Raw genomic sequence first — 22445 nt, forward strand, 5'->3', positions numbered from 1 at the left:
CTGCTGATCTGATGCACTGGAGCTCCACCTCTGCTGAGGAAAATCTCACAGAGGATTTACTGCTCAGACCTTCACACTAGACACTGAGCCCTCAGGACCTTTCTCCTCCGGGATTCAGTTCTAGCGGAATATTTCCCTCAGTAGAATCTGGACCTGAACACCTGCTGGAGTCCGTCCTGCCTGAACGGGAAACATCCAAGAGTGGTACGAGAACAAAACAAATGATGCTCGTGTGATCTGTGTGTGTGCTGCTGTAGTTTGACTGTGCTTTAAGGTTGTTATAAGTGCATGGTGTTGTTGAAGAGATGCTGTTGTGGCCCAGCAGGATTTCAAATGGTAAAACATTTTTATATAATGACTGACATTGATGTTTGACGGCAGATCAGGACTCCTCATGCTTCAGGATTTGTGAGACTAAGGTTTAAACATTCAGGAGTTTTGTGCAGCTGCTTCATGACCGATGCGAAAATCAACTTGTGATTTACTCGTTGGGTTTATTTCGTTGGTGTCAGCTTTTTGACTTTGTGCAGTGGCATCAGTGTGCGGGGCTAATCTAAGTATATCTTCTCAGGGATTAAATAGCTTCCTAATGAGATTTCACTAATGTCCAAGCTTCACTTGAGGGGGAGCTCTGACTGCAGCTTCTCAGCACAATGTCAAGAAGGCCATGGCACTTTAACAGAACGGCTGCTCTTACTGCTGCTACAATCAACTACTATTTTGTCTTTAGTGCATACTTTAATTCTACCTACAAAAAGAATAAGAAGTGTAAGAATATTATACCCGCAGTTATTTTTTTACCTGAGCCTTGAACTTAGTCAGCTTTTTAAACATTTGTCTGGCGCAGACCTAGATTTAGACATTACAGTTCACGTGAGCTCATTAACATCTGTTAACAACAGAAGAAAAGTGAATTATTAAATTGCTGATTTCAGTTTTTCTGAGGCTATATTTGATTTATTCGTATTATTCAGGACCTTTAATGGAGTAAAAGTAGCAGAACTACATTATAACAATTCTCTCTTCTTTTGGCCAAATATACTTAGAATGGCAGCAGAAAAGTAATATATATATTTAACTTAACTGTCTCAGATGTGTACTAATACAAAGTACTTGAGTAAATGTACTTTATTTCTTGTCACTACTGCTCACAAGACACGTATAGGCCTGTAAGTGGGTGGAAATGAGGAGTGTAGAACAAGAAACCCTCATATACTCACGAAGAAGCTTTATGTTCATGTAGCTTATCTTTATGTTCTGATTGAATTCAGAGTGATTTTTTCCTCTGCTCACCTGCATTAACACTTGTGTTACTGTTTTTCTCTGTCATCCAGTGAGTAATATGAGGAAGCCTTTGAATGGGCTAGATCCAGGAATCAGAGTGCGGCGCTTCCATTGCGTTTAGACCGGGGAGCAGCATGCAAACAAACCGGTGAACCGCCGTGGCCTGTTAAACCCCCACCCTCTTAGCCACCAGCACCACCAACCCAGCTTTGGGGGCGACTCCAGACACTTCCACTCTGCCTGACGATTTGCGCCAAACGCCATGGATTTCACGCTACCCATAAGAAGTCAAGAGAGGATGGCTTCCTCCAGCTCTCCTCTTCTGGGCCCTCGCAGCAGCTGCACCAGGCACCACTACCAGAGCGTCAAGAGAAAGCTGCGGCCTGGACGGATCTTTGGCTTCATCATCAGCCTGGTGGTGGTCTGCACAGTGTGTTCATGGAGTGCCTTGTCGCTGGCCACGCTGGTGGCCACAGAGCCGGGACCAGACGCCGAGGGCTCAGCAGAGGCAGCAGTGCCCCACAGAACTCTTCTGCAGTACCACAACCTCTCAGCAGCGCCAGAGGACACACCTGTGGCCATGCGATCATCTGAGATAGAGATGAATCACGGGGACTACCCAACGGACTACTTCACAGTGGAGGATAGACGTCAGGGCTATGTTGTGCTTCATATGCTTGGTATGCTCTACATGTTCATAGCCTTAGCCATCGTCTGCGATGAGTTTTTTGTACCTGCGCTCACTGTCATCACAGAGAAGCTGGAGATCTCTGATGATGTCGCAGGAGCCACCTTCATGGCTGCAGGCGGCTCAGCCCCAGAGCTCTTCACCTCTGTCATTGGAGTCTTTGTCTCCCACAGTAATGTAGGTATCGGCACCATCGTGGGCTCCGCTGTATTCAACATCCTGTTTGTGATCGGGATGTGCGCCCTGTTCTCCAAAGAAGTGTTGAACCTCACCTGGTGGCCTCTGTTCAGAGACGTCTCCTTCTATATCATTGGCCTGCTCATGCTCATCTATTTCTTTCTGGATAATCAAATTGTGTTGGGGGAAAGTATAAGCCTGCTGATGTGCTACTCCTGCTATGTGACGTTCATGAAGTTCAATGGCAAAGTAGAACTGTTCATCAAGGGCCTGCTGGGCAGCAACCAGGTGGACGAACTGGAGAGTGCACCCAAGGTGAGCCTCATCCTTTCCATCCATTCATTCACCCATCCATCATCCATCATCCATTCATCATCCATCCATCATCCATTCAGCATCCATTCATCATCCATTCAGCATCTATTCATCATCCATCCATCATCCATCCATCATCCATCCATCATCCATTTATCCATCATCCATTCATCATCCATTCATCATCCATTCATCCATCATCAATTCATCATCCATTCATCATCCATCCATCATCCATTTATCCATCATCCATTCATCATCCATTCATCCATCATCAATTCATCATCCATTCATCATCCATCCATCATCCATCATCCATTTATCCATTCATCCATCATCCATTCATCATCCATCCATCATCTATTCATCCATCATCCATTCATCATCCATCCATCCATCCATTAATCTATCCATCCATCATCTGACATCCATCCATTCTTCCTTAATCCATCCATCTTTTGATGTATCTACCCCAGTGTTTCCATCTTTCATCCATCTTGCCAGCAGCAGAAACCTTCATCTTGTCATCCATCTGTACATTTAAACCACTAGTCACTGACTAACAAAGTTTTAAAGTCTATAAATGCAGTTGTAGTATATCCATGAGCAAAAGGTGAAAACATCCCACTAAGGTCAAAATATAAAAGATCCCGTTCTTTTGCTTTTTTACTCATCCATAAACCATAACTGTTCTGATGTGAATGAGACAATAATGTTTCTTGAAAGGAAACATGTTGTTTTTTGTCAGTGTCTCTTGGCTGAAGTCTGATAATCTCCTGATAACTGATTTGAGGAAAGTCAATGAGTAAGATCAGAGGGAAAACCCGTCCTGGCTAATGATCCTGAGAAAGCAGTGCTCCTTTTCTGTGAATGTGAGGGAGTGTTCCACTGGGGCAGGGAGGGTGTTAAAGCAGAAGCTGCTGAACAGACAGACCCCTGTCAGGAAGCCAAACCCTCCTGAGTTCTCCTCGGCAAGGTTATAAAGATTTGTCTTAACCTGCCACCTGTGCAGCTCATGCAGAGCCAGACTTCAGTGTCTTCATGCTGACTAAGTCCAGGAGCAGACCTGATCTTCAGTCATCTTGAGCAAAGTCTCTCAGAATAGGACTGATGTAACGCAGCAGGTCACTGAAATGACCTCTTCAGCAGGAATAATATGCAGAGATATTTTTCATAAGAATACATTTGATGTGTTGATTACTTTGAAAAGTGTCTAAATTAGCATGATGCTTGTGATTCTATATGGTCACACTTAATACCAAACATTTTACAACGAGCTGTATCTGCTCTCTGAGAGGAAAAAATACAGATACAAAAAATACAGTTAAAAAACTCTGTAGAATAGCTAATAATTTATTTTAATTTGATGTCAAGTGTTTTACAACTTTTGCCGACAGACTTTTTTTCTTAATTTTTTTAATAGTCTTACATTGCTACAGTTATTGTTTTCTGGTCAAAGTGAATCCTGACGTGAAGTTGATAATCTTGAAACCTACACATTGTTTATTGCAGAGAGAGTTGAGATGGATTCTATCCAATGGAAACTAAAAGCAAAGATAGAAGCAAATAACATTTGTTTTAATAGAAAAAAAACCCACGTAGCATCTGTTGGTGTCTCGTCACCGTCTGCTTCCTCCTTTTGCTGCCCTCGTCTTTGTGATGACATTGGGTAAAGTGGGCAGGGTCCTCTGACTGTGGAGGAAGGCTGCAGCTCTGAGTGTTGTGTCCTCTATGTCAGATCAATACACACAGATCAAATGAGCCTCTGTGCCCAGGAAACAGACATATTGAACTATTTTGAATTTTAATAATCCAAAACATCCATAATTTGCTGTTTGTTCTTTCTCTTTAGCTCCTGCAGAGCATGACTCACACTCAGAGGACCTGATGAGAACACACTTACAAAATACTAATCACCTCACAATCACGAAACCAATCACTTCGTGTCTGCAGGCAGAAGATGACGGGAAGCTATAATTTTGAGATTAGCTCGAGGCTGGATTTAGAAACGGGGCTGGGGACTGATGATGTGATTCACATGGTTCAACTCACATTTTGTCTCTCCGTCTGTTGTATGTCCTGTCTTGTGTATGCAGTTGGAGTCAGATCTGTTGCTCTCTGATGTTGTAATCTCGTACGGCTCTCAGGTGACAAAAACTGTACAGTAGGCTGATTTTAGAGCAGTTTGCCTGTAGTTTAGATGAGCGTCACCCATCACCAGTTCGTCAGGGGGGGGGGGGCGTATGCAGTGCAGTGCTACCTTTTATTTTCCACATTAATATTAACATTTAGATAATTACAAGGCTACAAAATAAGACAGAATAAACTTTTATTATACAATAGGGGATGAAAGCACATAACAGAAGGATGAAATTATTTTTAAGGTAGTGATTCAGACCAGTAGAAGTCCTGTTTTCAGATGAACCTGCATATCTGCATTGTCGTTCCTCCCTTTAACTGATCACTTTAAACAAGAGAAAGAAAACATGACTTGCTTTTATTTAGAGCTTTAGAGTTATTAGTTTTTATGCTTCTGCATCACAGTCACTTATGTATAACAATGATATGTAAATCCCCTTTTCCATTTTCCCCTAATTGTAGATTGTTAGATCATTTAGTCCTTCCCACTTTCTTCCATTATCATCGCAATCCAATCATTTATGATGATTTATTGATAATAACAAGTTTTATTTTTCCAGACCTCAAGTGCATCATCTGAATTTTTTAAATTGTCACTTTTCCTATTAACCCTGTGAGCCATGATACAGTTATGTGCTGATCAACCCTCTATCAGTATCAGGAGCTCTGTTTGCTGTTTGTGCCTGTTTGGGAATCAGCTGAACTCCATGGCTGCCTCACTTCAACACAAGGGCAGCTTTTCCATTTTTGTCGTCCGGCACTTGATGTCCAACCCCCTTGCCCTCATGTGTTGGTAGCTCCTCAATAATCCCTCAGGTTAATGCCCTCTAATCCCATTAGAGTCGCTAATTATAGTCAGATGCTCCTTGGGGGAGCAGGAATCAGCAGATCACAGGGAAGAAATGGTCGGATGCTCCTTTGTTCAGCCTGTAGTTGTGCTCGTTATGTGGCTTTTGTGCATAATTGAGGGATGTTTCAGGAGGTTTTGCAGATTTATGTGCAAAACAGTGTGTTGCATATACAGTGTCTCTGTAGGAGAGGGGAGAGAGAAGATCTGCTGGTTTGCTTGCTGATGGCACTAAAGATGCCAATCCTCTCTGATCCCCTTAACAACTGCTTACCTGCAGTGACGAAAGCAAACACAGAGTCCAGAACACAGAGGCTATTCTCCGCTGCAAACAAAATGTTCATATTCTTGTTACAATCATCAATTTCTACCCTGCATGGATGACAATGCATGAAATGTTGCACTGTGGCAGTCTGGAAATGAGTGAATGCAGAGAAAAGGAGGAATGATCTGGTTTAAGTGGTTGGTAGTTATAGTTGTTTGATATTCATGAGTTCAGCCGTACACTTGATGCATTTTTTTAACAGCAATCTGTGCAAGGAAGCAAACGGTTTCTTTCCCACTTGATCAACTACAGTATCTCTAATTATTGATTATTCCGTATTAAGTGCAGTGGAACTTGTTGAGGAAATTTGAGTTACGATGAGAAATAGTTTTGGTGACAATATCCGATGACAGATGAGTGTGATAGTGTTTGTTGGACAGAGCAGTGACCTGTGAAAATTGCTGCAGGACTTCACACGCAGGCTGGAAAAAAAACAGTCTAAAAGCGGTGATCTCTGCCGATTAATCCTTGCTAAGTCCCACAGCTGAACAGTCAGGTGGACGCTGGAGAGAGGGAGAGAGAGGAAACTTGCATGTGTTCGAATTTTGTGCAGGTGATTGTTGCTTCTGTGTTGACAGCGGTGATGATGATAACTGTGATAAAGGGAACATGGAATGTAAAGCTGCTGCCTCCAGGTCAGCACTTTACATCAGCAGTGGCTTTTATCCTGTTTCTTTACCTTCTCGACTCAACCGAGGGCAGAGAAAACTGACGCAGAGCAGTGACAAATACTTTCCTCTTTCTTCTTCTGATCACCTTCAAACTTTGTATTAATAAAGTTAAAAATCATTTTACTTGCTAAAACAGATTTTGATGCTTTATTGTTTTTTATTTGCATGCATTTAATCCACATTTACTCCAAAGAGAACGTTTTAAATGTAAAAAACTACTTTAAAAAACTAAATGTAAATATTTAGCTTCATAATTTGCAGCAGTTAAACATGGAAATTACCTATGTTTATTCTTTTATTCAATAAAAATGCAATTCTTACAGTTTCAACCATTGAAAAATAATTTGGGCAATATTATTTACCAAAATTGTGGAGCTGAACTTATTTATTCTCTAAAAAAACATTAAAAAAAGGCATCAAACATAGAAAGGATATGAATGACGGGATGTGGCTTTATGACAGATGCAGTTTGTATACACACATATACATGTTTGGATTTTCTGTCTATAATGAAGATAATCCAATCTACCCTCTATTTTACTATTCCTTCCTAAATAAAGAGTGCTGTAAACTACCTGATGTTCTAAACAAGTTAAACTGCAGATTATCAAGTTCTGTAACAGTTGTCTTTATGTTTCTGCTGCTTCAGCAGTTACTAGGTAGTTCTATGTCTTTTGATTCTGTTGCTGGAACCTGGTGACATGACAAGCAAATAATATCCGTGACCAATCACCAGGTCATGGTACCTTCAGCAGTTGTTCATGAGAACATGTTATACTTGATATTTGGTGATAGTTATCGGTGGTTCAGGCCATAACCCTGAGAAGAGCAGACGAACTGAGAGCTGCAGTAAATAATGGGATGATCATCAATTTCAGGTTTAAGTCCCAGCAACTTCTTCCTTTTGTCAGGAGCCATGTGAGTGTTAAGACAACATGAGCTAATGCCAAGCTGCCCTCGGTTATGACACCTGAGGCCAGGAAGCTCAATAATCACATCGACTAAATAGACACAGAGTCCACTGCCTCTGTTTCCTTCTCATCAACATGTTTTTCTTTCTAGAAAATCTCACATATTTTATATAAAACAGAGAATGGAAATCCTCTTTGTTTGGTAGTCAAACATTTTCCACACTAAATTCTCCTGTTATATCCTCATTTGATTGAATCTCTCAACTTAAATCACGACATCCCCCTCAGAAATCTGCAGCACGGGGGTCTTCAAGCATCTGCTGCAAAAACCCACTCAAACATGTCTGGACTGGAAAGAAACGTAACAAGTGACGGCCCTTTGAAAACAAAAAGACGACCCAGGCTTTAGTCCCAGTCTTCAGCTGCCATAACAGCAGCAGCTGTCTTATCAGCAGCAGGCTAAAGTGATTATCTCCTGCAACACTGAAGCCTCCATCATGGAAATGTGTCAACAACAAAGCCCTCCACCTCTCAGCTGCTGGTTACCCATCTACAGCACAGAGGGGTTTGTGCTTCTGTGTTTGGCTTTCAAGTGTCTTTGTAGGAGGTTGGGGCTTGGTAATATGAACTAGGGATGTAGAGAAGGAATAGTTACCTCAGCTGTGATGTAATTGTTTGTGCAAGATAACTCATTAAGGAAGAGGCACGCAAGCAAATCTGACCTCTGGCAAAAGAGTGACTACTGCTCTTTACTCAATGATCTGACATTTCACGTAAATAGCTTTTTTACACTTCTCTGTCTTTTTCAAGTCTCAGAAAATGCATACAGGGTTCGGCTCAATGAAAATGAAATAAGTGCACTGGTGTGGTGCTGAGTGAGATAGTGAGTGAGTTTATGTCCATATAAACCAGACTAGTCAGGAGGAACGTGGACAGATGGCAAACACAAATAATGACTGTTCTGTTCATTTGTTATTTGCTCTAGAATGTAATTCCTTTCATTTCCTTACTTGCACTGAGAATTACAAAACCATGAAAACATCCTCCTGAACCGTTGAATATTAAAAAGTCTGATTATTGATTTAATCAAAAGTGACTGAATGGAAGTGGACACTGACCAGTATTAAATTAAAATCTGTTATAAAATTGTTAATATCTGGTACAAGAACATTACTGCAGGGCTGTCTTGTTATGCTGTTTGACATATCCTTACACTAAATTTAACAAATACCTTGGGTTTGTTTATTCAAATACCTGTCAATCATCTTGGGGTTAACATGAGGTTTGAAACTTGTGTTGTGATTTTTGATGCTTGGCTACATTTCCTTTTTTTTGGAGAAAACTTTTCTACACACTTTCGAAACATAAATGTAAGAGTTTTCCCTCTCAGTGATAGTTTGTGTGGTTTGAGTGGACTATTGTATCAGCACTACTAAATTATATATAGTTTGAAACATTTACATAAAAAGCCCCATTAATGTAACTTTGAAGTTTTGAGCAAACCTCGACAATCAAATAATTTGAATGATTTTAATCTTTTTGTTTGTAAATTTACCCAAACACAACATCTACACACAAAACGTCACATCCTACCTGTTCTCTTGAACCTCTCCTCATCCCTGATTCCTAATCCTCACCCACTGCTGACATCACCACATCTGTGTTTTATTTTTACACACACATCTCAATCTCTATTTGACACTGTGTGTGTGTGTGTGTGTGTGTGTGTGTGTCTGTGTCTGTGTGGACATTTTGGAAAGTGAGGACATTTTGCAGATTCTCACTTTTTTCAAGGGCGTGTTTGGACTTGGTTTTAAAGTTAGGGTTAGAATTGGTTTTAGGTTTGGGTAAGGGGCTATAGTATCCTCACTGACATAGAAGTACAAGAGTGTGTGTGTGTGTAGGCTGGCTCTGGAGTAAAGAAGGAGGAGACAATGATGTTCAGAGGCATGAACAGTGCACGTGTGATAAATGTAAATTAGTATATTCTTGGTAAAAGAGAATTTTGGACATTTTAAATCAGTTCTTGAAGGTGTTGTCCGCATTTTTTTTATCATATTGTGGCACTTGAGCCTGTTCCGACCCACCTCTCTGTGCTGTCAGCATACTTATCGAGTAGAAAAAAACATATTATTGAAATTACACACAAAATGAAAACATGAAAATATGCCAGTGCTGTACACTATATCAAACTCAGAATCAGACCCTTATTCAGTCTCTGTTCCTCCTGGTTTGAAGTTTCCTTAAGATTGACCATATTTCTGAGTGAGTGGATAACCCAAATGTTTCCTTGATTATTGATCATTGGAAACAATCAATCAAACTCTGGATCATTGCTTTAAGTGCTCATGTGAGTTTACCTCAAATGTTTTTAAATTTTAATTTCAGTTTTGTTGTGATCCATCTGGAACTTTTTTGTATCTGTATCCACTGATTATTTCACTTACCCTCGTCACACCCTGACATTGTAGTGGCGCAATCAACAGCAACACAAAGTGAAAAAACTGGAGACAGAAAGGGGCATTTATTGCAATTCAAAAAGATTGGATTGTATATAGCTCATGTGTTTGCATCACTGTGTCCACACCTTGTGTTTGTATATTACTGTTTAAGATAACTTATACTGTATATACAACATCTTGTGTTTTTTTTTCTGTTTTCCCCTTTAGGTGAGTGCACCTGCAGATGATGAGAACAAGCTGATGGTGAGTTTGTCTTGTCATTATATTTAAAATATACTTCTGTATGAAACTGCACCAGTTTAGATAGAGAGTTGTGATTGAGTGGAGAAGTATCGTGAGTTTCATAAATGAATAAACTAAATGTACTTGATGACAAGATATGGAATAAGTACATAATTCATATTTGTTTCGGTGTTTGTGCTCCAATAGGCAAAGCCTCGGCTGCAGAGAGAGGGGAGCTGTGCTTCTCTACACAACTCTCTGATGAGAAACAGTATCTTCCAGCTCATGATACACACCCTCGATCCGCTCAGTGATGAAGGTATGGGTAAGAAAAAACTCAACGCACAACAAATACACCCAAATACCTACATAAAGATCACTAATACAAGATGTGATACTCTGTCACACTGTGTACATTTTGTAATCATTAAATCCATACATTTAGAATAAGACAACATGACAAATTTCACATCTATCTTCGTAGCTAAAGCTTAATTTGGGGTTAATGGTTGGGTCACTTTCCACATGAATATTTAAATATATGTCTGTCAGGTAGACTGGACTACGAAATGTGCCATTTCCTCCTTTTCAGGACATTTCAAAGAGAAGGCGTCGATTCTTCACAAAATGGCGAAGCAGAAGTGTAAAGACGACGCTGTCAATGCCAACGGTGTAGGTGGGTATCAGTGATGACTTGTCAGCCCATTTGTCTCATGAAATAATCAACTGATAAATCAAGTGATAAATCAATCATCAAATCATTAAGAGCTTTAAGAACTGTGGCTATTGGAATGACTATGTGATTGAGGGGTGGACATTGGGTAGTTTGCAGGAAGTCATTAAATCATAAAACTGTGAGACACAGCTGAAGATACTCTTAAGTATTTATTTATTTGTTGCTTTACTCAATTTAAAATGTTTATTTCCCAGATGTCATAGATGCTGGCTGAAATTTGAACTTTTTATTTGAACATTATTATATAAATATAGATTTTTGATAGGTCATGAAATCAGGTGTTATTTTACAATCAAAAGTGAGTGACCACTAAAGCAGGGAGTTTCTGTGAACTCAGATGGTAGTTATTTTTATTTTATATTTATTGTTTGTTCACTTATTTGTTTGATTTATCAAACCCAATGATCTGAGGCTTACCAGACATTTGTCAATATGGCAGCGAATGAGTTTTCATATGGCATAAAAGGGCTTCAATATGATGTTACACATGTGAGGATGGGTTGGTATTATAACAAAAACATTGTGTTTCTCAACATAGGAGTCCTCCCCCAGGCGCAAGCTTCAAGAAGTGCAAATTGTAATGAGCTTTTCTATCAATTTCATCAGATGACCATTTTTATGTCAGCTTGACACTGTTCTCTTGAGAGTGACCCTGTCTTCTTTCCCTTTCCCCAAGCTGATAAAAACATCCCCAACAGTTCAAACGTCGCAGTGGAAGTGACGCCACCAATGAACGGTGTTGCAGGAGGGGAGGAGGTATGGTGTTTGTCTGTCTGCGTTTTTCCAAATTCATGTTTACCACCATTTTAAATCATTTATTTTTTAAAGCAGCTACATAAAAAAACACAACTAAATATGACCCCTGAAGTCATTGTTCACAGCCATAGCATTAATGTCAATTCAAATGAGCATGTCTGGATATGTACGGTATAATTCAAGAACTCTTCTTCAGGGTGGTGAGGAAGAGGAAGATGAAGACCAGCCCCTGAGTCTGGCCTGGCCTGATACTAACAGGAAAAGACTCACTTACGTTTGTATCCTGCCCATTGTATTTCCACTGTGGCTCACGCTGCCCGATGTCAGGAGAGAGGTGACACCCCCCCCCCACCCCACACACAAACACAAATGCACACAAACCTATGACAAACACACGTAGAGCTATGTATTGTTATTTAAACACACTGTGAAATAAGGTACTGCTTTACGTGTGTACGATAATTATTTATTTATTTTTAGAGCTCAGCGAAGTTCTTCCCCGTCACTTTCATCGGCTCAATTTCTTGGATTGCGTTCTTCTCCTACCTGATGGTGTGGTGGGCTCACCAGGTACAACACACACACACACACACATGCAACACAATTCCACAGATATCTGTGAAATCTGCACTTCAACAATAACTGTGCTTTTAATCTCTATCGTTATTTTTCAAATTAACATGAACTATCGTGCATTCTTCTTTATCACTCTGCTTCTGAAGCTGCTCTGCTTATCAGAGTGCAGCAGTCAGGGTGTTGAATGTGTGACCACGACAGCTAATCCCGACTAATCTGCCTTGAGCCACAGCCAGATCAACCTGTAACGCTCTATTTTAACAGCGCGGGACTAAGGCAGGGGGTTATGTGTGCAAGGTCACTGAGGAAGTGTCTGGAAATATTTTCTTGGTCATTTCTAATCCACATTATAATGACTCTTTGGTAGAAAAAAATGCAAACTGAAAGAGTAACAAATCAAATGGCTACATCACAGCACTCATTACAGGTGTAGCAAAGATGGTTGGTGTTAATACCTTAATAGCCATGGTTACAAAAGTCACGATGGTGGCTTTCTGGCTTCATGAAGTTTCAAAACTGTTCAGCTGCAACATGAAGCGATGTATTCTTGCCCTCAGGTTGGAGAAACGTTCTGGATCACAGAGGAGATCATGGGTCTGACCATATTAGCAGCTGGCACTTCAATCCCCGACCTGATCACCAGTGTAATTGTGGCGAGAAAAGGCCTCGGGGACATGGCCGTGTCTAGCTCTGTGGGCTCCAACATCTTTGACATCACTGTGGGGTAAAGGAAAACATCAACTTCAAGAACTGTGTATTAAGTTTAATATCCATTTATAAACAAGAGCACCCCCTCACCTGAAATAACTCTTTTCTGTTTGTGCTTCATCCTCCCTCCAGCCTGCCATTCCCCTGGCTCATCTACAACATCATCAACGACTTCAAGCCGGTAGAGGTGAGCAGCAACGGCTTGTTCTGCGCCATCGTCCTCCTCTTCCTCATGCTCCTCTTCGTCATCATCTCCATCGCGGCTTGCAAGTGGAGAATGAGCAAGATCCTGGGCCTTCTCATGTTCCTGCTCTACTTCGTGTTCCTCATCGTCAGTGTCATGCTGGAGGACAAGGTCATCACCTGTCCTATCACCATCTGAGGGAGCCACTGAGTCTCAGAAAAGCTGAAATCAAACAGAGATATTCTCATGTGCACCAACATTTATGGACTGAAACTCCTGTCAGTCTCACATATACACACAGTAGAAGACTGGATACACATACACACACACAAACACACACATGAAGCAAACACGCACAGGTTGTTTCCAGTGTTTCAGAACTGGTGCATCACAACCTTCCAGGAGTGTCAGAGAAACCAGTCCTTTGTTAATGGACTTCTGCCACCCAATAGGAGAGCCTCTTGTACCATGTGACTACATTCAGTAGCTATGTCTGGACAGACGAGTGATTTGAACAACACCCAGGATGGAAATTTTAATCAAAGAGCATCAGATATATATATATATATATATTACTTTTATTTGTTTTTAAACCAAAGGACTGTGTGGTAATGTAAGAAGTACCTCCCCACTCATGCTAGCAGCCATGGTGAGCATATAAACTGATTTTGGGGGCTTACAAGAGACTTTTTGGTTTGTTCGTGGAGGTTTGGAGAGATTCCATATGACAAACTGGGGAAATGTGAAAGCTGCTTAACAGACCTTTATATTTAACTGTGTCCCTTCCAACATATGTATATGGGTTTGCAATGTTATCAAAAGAGAAATATTCAGCATTGATGATTTGAGTGTTTTGCATTTCAGGGCATATGTGGCAGACATTTTTACTTTATTTCCAATTCATCCAGATGTATAATACAACACATTAAATACTAGGTAGTTACATTAGAGTGTACACTGATAGCATGGACTAAATTGGCTAAGGTGTTCAATGTTCAATACTAATATCCAAATTATCTCATTTGGGGTTTCATATTCATAAGCTTATAAATGTGACTTTTTCAGCTCTGTCTTTTTTCTGTCTGCCTTTACATGCACCACTTTAGGGCGAGAGATAAGAGATAACTTCATTATCGGGACCAAAATCAGACAATTTCGGTGCATGGAAATGCCCCTAGTGGAAAAAAAGCATTCATCTCCACATCTGCAACCCAGTAAGTGATGGGATGCAGTCAGGATAACAAATGGTGGAGTAAAGATTAGTGTTCTCTGTTGTATTTTCCTTTCTTTCTTTTTTTTGAATGTATGTGTTTATATAAGGAGTGTTCAAAATCAACAGGTATCACCAGGTTTTTGTGATGTTTTCATCTAAAACTCATGCCATGTACTGTATTAAACATATATATATATACATATGAATATAATTACATATGTATATATATATACACAAATAAAATATTGCTATCATTTCCATTTATATAAATGAAAATGACAACTATATTTTTGTCTTGGACATTTTTCCACTGCTGTAGGCCTTTTTACTTCAAATCTAAAAGGCCTAATGTGTGGCTGTCACCGCTACAGTCTCACATTACTTTCTTGTGTTCGCTTTATGATATACAGTGGGAAATCTTAGACTAAAATTGTTATAATCAATGTCAAGTAGGCCCATATAATTATTCTAAAATGAAACACTGCTGAAGGGATTGTGACACTTGAGTAATTTGGCACAAACTTTGTTTTCCTTTAATTCCTTTCTGTTAGATTTGGTAAACTAATAATAACACTGAACAAAATGCATCTGGAGGGTTTTTCTGTAGTAGAAAATTATGAATGAGTAAACAGTATTTCCATTCAAATGTTGCAGTACTTTTCAAAAATTGAAAGTGTGTGACTCAACAATTCTTAAGAGGCTGCAAAAATATTAAACAAACTAAGAATAAAGACGTCTAAAAGTCAAAAAATGTGTTTCTGTTATTGCATCTATCCCAGATACCGAGAATCTTATGTCATTTGATTTTCAGATTAAAATAGATTCCCATTCTATTTTCTTTAGTGAGCCACACTGCCTGTAAAAAGAGGTGGAATGAAACATACTTGTGATGTGAAAAAGAGATAATAGGGACTTGTCAACAAACCAAATGTCTACATTAACATTACAGTTGCACCAAAAGCTGAACTGTCTGACTGTCCTCTTACAAGTTACAACAGGCCATGAAACATTTATTTCACCATCCTGATCATCTCAAACAGTGTGAATTAAAAAAAGTGACCTGCTGATGATCAGTTGACAGCATAAGTTTGAAAAGTTCAAGCTTTGGTTTGCCTACTATTTTAAAAGACGTGAATTTATGATTGCTTTTGCTTCTGTCACATTCTTACTTTGTCAACTAAATGGAACAAAATGAGGGGAACAATTTGTTTTCACTTTTGGAAAAATGCTGAAGTTCTTGTATACTTGCCACATAACATCCTCCTGTGCTTTTTTTACTGTAAAGTTAGGAAATGTTCAATTGTTTCAGTGCAACCTCGAAAAATCATAGAAGATAGATGAATGCGAAAGCTGGTGTTCAGCTAGCAAAGGTTAGCTAACTTTTCCTAGGATATCATGTATGCTAACCTTATGGAAACAGTTAACATACAGAATGGAAACCCTCAGCTTTACTCAGGTATTTATTTGCATTGAATTAGTGTTTTCTTTTTTAACATGGACATATTTCCTTTTAGATAATCTTGATCTAAGCCTCTTTCATCAGTTATGCTACAGAGGGAAATACAATCATATTGTGTCATTATGCTAATCCAACTATTCTTTTAAATGTTTATGTTTTAATAAATTGCAATATATTTTGTCCAAATGAATATGTTTATAAATGTCTGTCCATAAAACTATCCTGAATTTCACAATCATAAAATGTATGTATAAAAGATTTGTAAAGTGTAATGCAAAAACTACATAAGCTCCAGTATGTAGTGATGTCAGATGGTAGACTTCAAAGCCAAGCACAATTATCCATCTTCTTATTTAGCCTGTCTATGCAGTATCATTTCTAAATCATTCTTGTTTTGATGCATCATCTGAATGTGAGAAATGAATGTATGAATGAATGCTTTTAGGAAATATCCATAAGAATTCATCCTCAGCCAGTTTGGATACCTTGACAAATGGTAAAATGCTTTTGTATTTCCTATACACCATATGAAAACATGGAATCATATTCATGTTCTACTTGAATCATGTATTATGCTGTACTAAACATATATCGTTCAACTGTGTATAAAGTGTTATATAATCAAATAAACCAAACTCAAATTTTCACCACTGATGTTTTGAGTTAATGGTCGGGAAACAGAATGAGTGTGACTGACAGGAACAGAAAAGAAAACTGTATCATTGATATAATTTGTCAATTCTTTGATTGTATATATACACGATTTTAAATATACTTCACATTCAAGCTTCCTCGGCAGCGATCAAATCTGCAGTGTCATCTATCAGGATGCGATCTGCTGTTCTTTGACACAAGCCTCTTAAAGCAGCATGTGTTGCTCTCTGCCATGATCAGCGTGATGCAACAGGGATTCACAGGACACTTGGGGACAACGAATGAAGGACGCACTCACCTGTCTGCTTTGTCTCCACATTTATGTTCACTACCATCTTATGACACTCACTCAATGTACATGTAAGTGTCTGCCAGCAAACATGCTAGAGATGTTTACAGCCATCAAATGGGTTTACATTTCCAGTGGGCATGAGAAGAGTCCATACTAACCTCGCCTGGTATGCATGACTTTAGATCTTGGTCAGAGGTTGATGTCTTGTGACCTGGTTGTAGACGTTCTCAGAAATGATGGAGGTCATGGGAGTAAGTTCTTCAGATAGTTGGCCAATATCTTGTATTTTTAGTTGTGTAGAGTTTTTCTTCAGAATAAGTAAATATGTGAATGAATGGTAAATGGACTGCATCGAAAGTGCTTTTCCTCATTCACCCACTTACACACTAATGCAGCAGTTAGAGATTGATTGTTTCGCTGAAGTACAATTTGACAGACTCTCTGGCGGAGTCTGGGATCAAACCAGAAACCCTGTGATCACTGGATGATCACTCCACTCTGCAACAATCTGAACAATCTCAGTTGCACCCTCTGAATTGTGTGAAGTGTCCATGTGGCTTCTATAAAATTACAGTAGCATTAACATTAGCATCCATCTGATAGAAGCAGTTCTCACAACCTAACCACTACAATGGGAATATCTACGGCAATATCCTACAAACCTGTCCATCACTTAAGTGTTTGTGTCAGTCACTTTCTTATATGAAAATTTCACATATGGAGAAGAATAATAAATAAAAACCTGGAGATTTGATGACCTTAACTCCCTGAAAGTTCTGACCAGAGACATACCACAAGAACTCAGAGTAAAGCCTTTAGTGATCGACTACAGACCCAACGAACGACACCTAACGAATGGAGCAAAAGTTGTGCATGAGTTGGATTGACATGTGGAACAGTTTGGGATAATTGCTGCATCCATCACTGCCTCCTATTGACACTTAACGGGATAGTTCACTGAAAAATGAAAATTAAATGAAAAGTGTTTCAACCCTTGGGCGAGAGCTTGTGTGCGGTGTTTCTGGTCTGTGCGCACAAAAGTGAACTATACTATATGCAGTATTTTTTTCTGTCATTTTATTACGTTTGAAAAATTGATCACCATTACCTCAATTGTATTGGATTTGACTGTATAGTGGTGAGTAGATAATGAGTGATTGTTCATTTTTCTGTGAACTATCCCTTTAAGAGAGAGGACTTTCTAGCTTCCTCTTCATTTTAAAGAAGCTAACACCACTTCCTTCGTGTATGGCATACTTCAATGGATCTTTCCCACATATTAAACTGGTTTTGGCCCACACCGAACACTCTCATCCATGACATCACATACCATGGGTCATAATGGTACTTGGGTGGTCCGCTCCTGTTTGCCAGATCTGGGCCACAAGTAAGCCATAGCCATACAGCATGTCAAAAGGGGGCCCAAATAGGTTTTGGGATATTTGGGTCTTATTCATCATTTACCACTAACTCGATTGCACATTATGATTAATGCACTTGTCCTTGAAAACTTCTTCTTTTTTGTATTCTCTTTTTAATGTTTGTGTGTGCCATGGGTCCTGAAAAACACAATTTAGCTCCGCTGTATGTTTTACTGATATGGATGGAATTATATAAATACATTTGAAAATTCAAAGCTGGAAGATTACAAATAAAAGCTGCATTGAACTGTTTTATTATGAAGACATGGGATTTTCCAGTGACAGATGCATCAGTCTATTATTAGATTTTTATGTGAAAATAAAACACTGGGGAATAGCGCTCTACTATCACAATCCTCTAGGGGCAGTAACGCGTCTAAAAAGCTCAGAATAAAAAAAGAGGAAGAGACGCAGCCGGAAACGTGCAGCTGTCACTTTCATAACAACAGCTCGTCTCTTTGAATGGGACGTGATTGTTTGTGGAGTCATTTCATTCATCCTCATATTGTGATCTCTGTGTGAGTGGACGTCATGGAGCCTCCAGAGTCAGAGGTCGCTGCTGCTCAGGACCCGGAGCAGAGTCCTAAACCCGAGCTCTCTGCAGCGATGCGGGCTAAAATCGAGAGGAACCGGCAGAGAGCTCTGATGCTCCGGCAAGCCCGACTAGCGAGCCGCCCTTTGTCCGCGGTGGAGGGTGCAACCTCGGCCAAAGTCTCCAAGACCATCGACTCCGGAGCCGGCTTCTTCATCGAGGAGGAGGGGGACGGAGAGGAAGAGCACAAGACCAGGAAGGTGGTGCATCAGCCAGGTGTGTGTGTGTGTGTGTGTGTGTGTGTGTGTGTGTGTGTGTGTGTGTGTGTGTGTGTGTGTGTGTGTGTGTGTGAGTGTGTGAGTGAGTGTGTGAGAGGAAACCTTCATGGGTGTGTGTTTTAATTCCAGCTCCAGTAATTGAACCAGACTACCTGGTGTGTGATGACTGTCAAAAACCCTTTATGGACTCCTACCTCAGTAACAGCTTTGACCTGACTGTGTGTGACAAGTGCAGGTAAACACACACACACACATGTTACTGCAGACATTTGTTTGAAAATGAGCATGAATTCCAAGTATTGTAGTTTTATCTCTCCAATCATTACAGTTGGATTTTTGTATTGTGCAGTTTTTTATTTTATTTTTTAGTTGTTTTTAATCTTATAGCACAATCGTTTGTCTATGCATTACTGGATTATGTTCTTCTGATACTTGTACAAAGTAAAGAAACAGCACAATGTAAACATTTTGTCACTTTAATGCAAGTGAAACTTTACATACTGACATAATTTGAACTTGTCTCACTTGAGTTGAGAAAAAGCTTGAAAGTAAATTAGATCAAGAAGATCTCCAGGATAAAATGCCATTAAGTAGGATCGTCAGACTTTATATCATTATTCTTTTACTGGACTAAACAGATGATTTCTGTGTCCAGTCTGCAGTACCAATGTACAGTATTTTTAAATTGAACACTCATAATACAAAATCCTATGCATGTAACATATATCTTAAAGTGCAGTAAGTCTGATGATGCAGCACCTCTGTTCTGAGAAACTTCTAAATGTAGAAAGCAGTGTCTGTGCTGGATTTCCACCATTAATGACGTTCAAAAAGTTGAATCTATTTAATCTTAAATTAGACTTCATGTCATGAACAAAATGCTGAAACTCACACATGGCCAGACTCATAGAGCCATTTTGTCTTCTTGTCTTTGAGTAACTGCATCTTTCTCTTTAGAGACAACGAGGAGAAGCACAAACTGATCTCCAGAACTGAGGCCAAGCAGCACTACCTGCTGAAGGACTGTGACCTGGACAAGCGAGAGCCTCCGCTCAGGTTTATACTGAAGAAGAACCCTCACAACTCAACCTGGGGGGACATGAAGCTCTACCTCAAACTACAGGTGCAGCACTTTGTGTGTGCATGTCAGTGTGTCTGTGTGTGAGACTGAAACCTGAGTCTCTTTGTTCATTATGATCTTAAATGTTATGTGGTAGATTGTAACTACTCTAAATAAGACACTATGCTAAATCACATTAATTAACACTTGATTGTAGACATTTTGTGATGGTTTGGGGCATGATCCAAGAAAGAAACCATTCAGTTTTTGGTTGGAATCAAAGCGGCGGATCCAAGAATTTTTCTTCAACATGTAGCTTAAGCAATCCACAGCCTAATTTGTAAGACTCTTAATATCATACATTTCAAATCATGAGAAATAAAGCTTTTAATGTAATTTGTCCTTTATTTTGTCCTTTTAAGGTCACAAAACATTGATATTGAAAAAAACATGGAAAGTTTGTAAGACCAACTAAAGTAGAACTGAAATGATTAGCTGCAACTAATTTCCAGTTCCAGTCTTCTGACTAAATAGTCAAAAATCAAATCCCTAGTCATTCAGTGAGGCTTTCCTGCCCCATCTATGCCTCAATGAGTGTGAGTCTGATGTGTGTATTTATGTGTACACCCCAGGTGGAGAAGAGATGTATGGAGGTGTGGGGTTCGGAGGAGGCTCTGGAGGAGGCCCGGGAAACGAGAGAAGAGAACAGAGAGGTGCAGAAACAAAGACGCTTCAACAAGAAGGTCAAAGGTCAGTTTGCTGGTTGAGACAAAACTCGCAAATGCCAACTCACTTACACTGTGCATTGTTTTAACATCACTGTGTGTGTGTTTGTGTCAGAGCTGCGTCGGGCGGTGAGGAGCAGCATGTGGACCAAAGACACCAGCGTGCACCAACACCAGTATGGACCAGAGGAGGTGGTGGATCCAGAGGAGGACCTCTACAAGAAGAGCTGCACCACCTGCGGACATGAACTCACCTACGAGAAGATGTAGACACACACACACACACACACACACACACACACACACACACACACACACAGAGACTGTTACAGATGATTTTTGGTGCTTTGCGGGGAACCGTTCCTCTCACAAACCACTTCTGCCTCCACTAGTTTATTTATTTTTCTTTCTCTTGAATAAAATGCTCCATCCTGATCACATGCAAGGGGCCAACATCACTCTCCTGTTTGACACATGACTGTCCGGCAGTGATTTCTATGTGAAATGATTGTTACTCAGTGGTGGTTCTAGCCACCATAACCAGTCAGAATACAGTTGAACGCCAAATTTATGGATGGTTTGACCACACAGAGCTGCTTCTGGCCGTGAGATCTTCTCAGCAGGTACAAGCCTGCCTAGCTCACAAACTACAACTAGCAAACCCACTCCAACAAGGTTAATTGGCCGAAACTGGCTGATCCAGATGTCCTGAAAGATTTCAGTAACGTGCTTTGATGTCTTCATTGTTATATCAAGGCTGAAGGCTAAATCATTTCTCATTCTCTGCCTTATTCACCTGGAGTGAATTAGGTCATAAGGCATATGTCATAGTGGCTTAATAGTCCATAATGGACCTCTGCCGAGCTCCATGTACCCTAACTTCCAAATGAGGTGTCAACCATCCCAGAACAAAAGATGTACTGGTGCATAGACCATAGTGTGGTCTGAAGTTCCTGGGAAATAGTTCAGACATGTGATAGACTATTTTAGATGCTTTCTCTGAATGAATGTTCAGTTTCAGCTGTAAAGAAATAGGCTCATTGTCCTGATATTCATGTGGAGAAGATAAAGAAGTGCTGTTTGCTCAGGAGATATTTTGATGATTTCACAATATATAATTCAAGACTGGATTAGAAATAAACTTGTTTGTATCTTTGTAAAATATTTCTTTACATAATTTTAGTTATAGAAAAGTCCATTCATAGGTTACAAAATCTATTGTAAATAAAATATTCTGTCCTGGCCAGGCAGATTTTTTTTTATTGAATCACTTGAGACATTTGTTCTAGCAACAGACTATGTGGAGTAGAGCTGTTTTTGTAAGTTATTTTATAGGTGTTTAGCCAAAAGTCAATTTTCAAGAGAACTCATTGGTTTTTCTATTTTTATGAAATAGAAAGACTTTAAGGGACTAAAAGGTGAGCAGCTTATAATTACTTATACTTATAGTTCATGATTAAGTTAATTTGTCTACAAAATAAATCCAATAATAGCTTTTTGGAATGTGGTTCCTTAAATTTAAAACTAATACTCATGTTTTACTTCTCCCTTTCAAATTCCCAACTTGTGGCAATCCATGTTCAAAAAGGCAAATAAACCAAATTGTATGTCCTTTGCAAAAGTGTTACTTTTGTCATACTTAATCTTTTGTAAAATGATTGTGAATGTTAGTTTCAGCTTTCTCTCAACTGTTATGCCAAAATGGATGAGAAGTCCTTAAACTTCTAATCTACAATTGAAGCATAATCATGAATATCAAAAGTTGGATAACTAAATGGTGCCTTTTAAAAGATTGTCTTCTGATGTTTAA

At 39.5% G+C, this 22445-nt stretch overlaps 2 protein-coding genes across 6 annotated transcripts; both read left to right on the forward strand.

Annotated features, from left to right (window-relative positions):
- Window positions 1–16320, forward strand: slc24a2 (solute carrier family 24 member 2). Of its 5 annotated transcripts, none has more exons than XM_069530737.1 (12): window positions 1–204; window positions 1335–2464; window positions 4561–4611; window positions 10027–10062; window positions 10249–10366; window positions 10634–10717; window positions 11316–11354; window positions 11454–11533; window positions 11730–11867; window positions 12014–12103; window positions 12667–12833; window positions 12950–16320. In XM_069530737.1, exons 2-12 carry the CDS (start codon window positions 1547–1549, stop codon window positions 13197–13199), a joined length of 1971 nt encoding a protein of 656 aa, XP_069386838.1. In that variant the 5' UTR covers window positions 1–204; window positions 1335–1546; the 3' UTR covers window positions 13200–16320. The 5 variants fall into 5 exon arrangements, with proteins under 5 accessions (XP_069386838.1, XP_069386840.1, XP_069386841.1 ...); XM_069530739.1 differs by having other exon boundaries at window positions 10249–10360; XM_069530738.1 differs by lacking the exon at window positions 1–204 and adding an exon at window positions 628–768.
- A 2121-nt stretch (window positions 16321–18441) lies between these two features.
- Window positions 18442–22256, forward strand: xpa (xeroderma pigmentosum, complementation group A). The gene is made up of 5 exons (XM_020083742.2): window positions 18442–18848; window positions 18980–19085; window positions 19808–19973; window positions 20543–20660; window positions 20751–22256. Exons 1-5 carry the CDS (start codon window positions 18572–18574, stop codon window positions 20903–20905), a joined length of 822 nt encoding a protein of 273 aa, XP_019939301.1. The 5' UTR covers window positions 18442–18571; the 3' UTR covers window positions 20906–22256.
- Window positions 22257–22445: the final 189 nt, after the last annotated feature.

Source organism: Paralichthys olivaceus, chromosome 8, assembly GCF_024713975.1.
Source record: "Paralichthys olivaceus isolate ysfri-2021 chromosome 8, ASM2471397v2, whole genome shotgun sequence".
NCBI classification, from domain to species: domain Eukaryota; kingdom Metazoa; phylum Chordata; class Actinopteri; order Pleuronectiformes; family Paralichthyidae; genus Paralichthys; species Paralichthys olivaceus.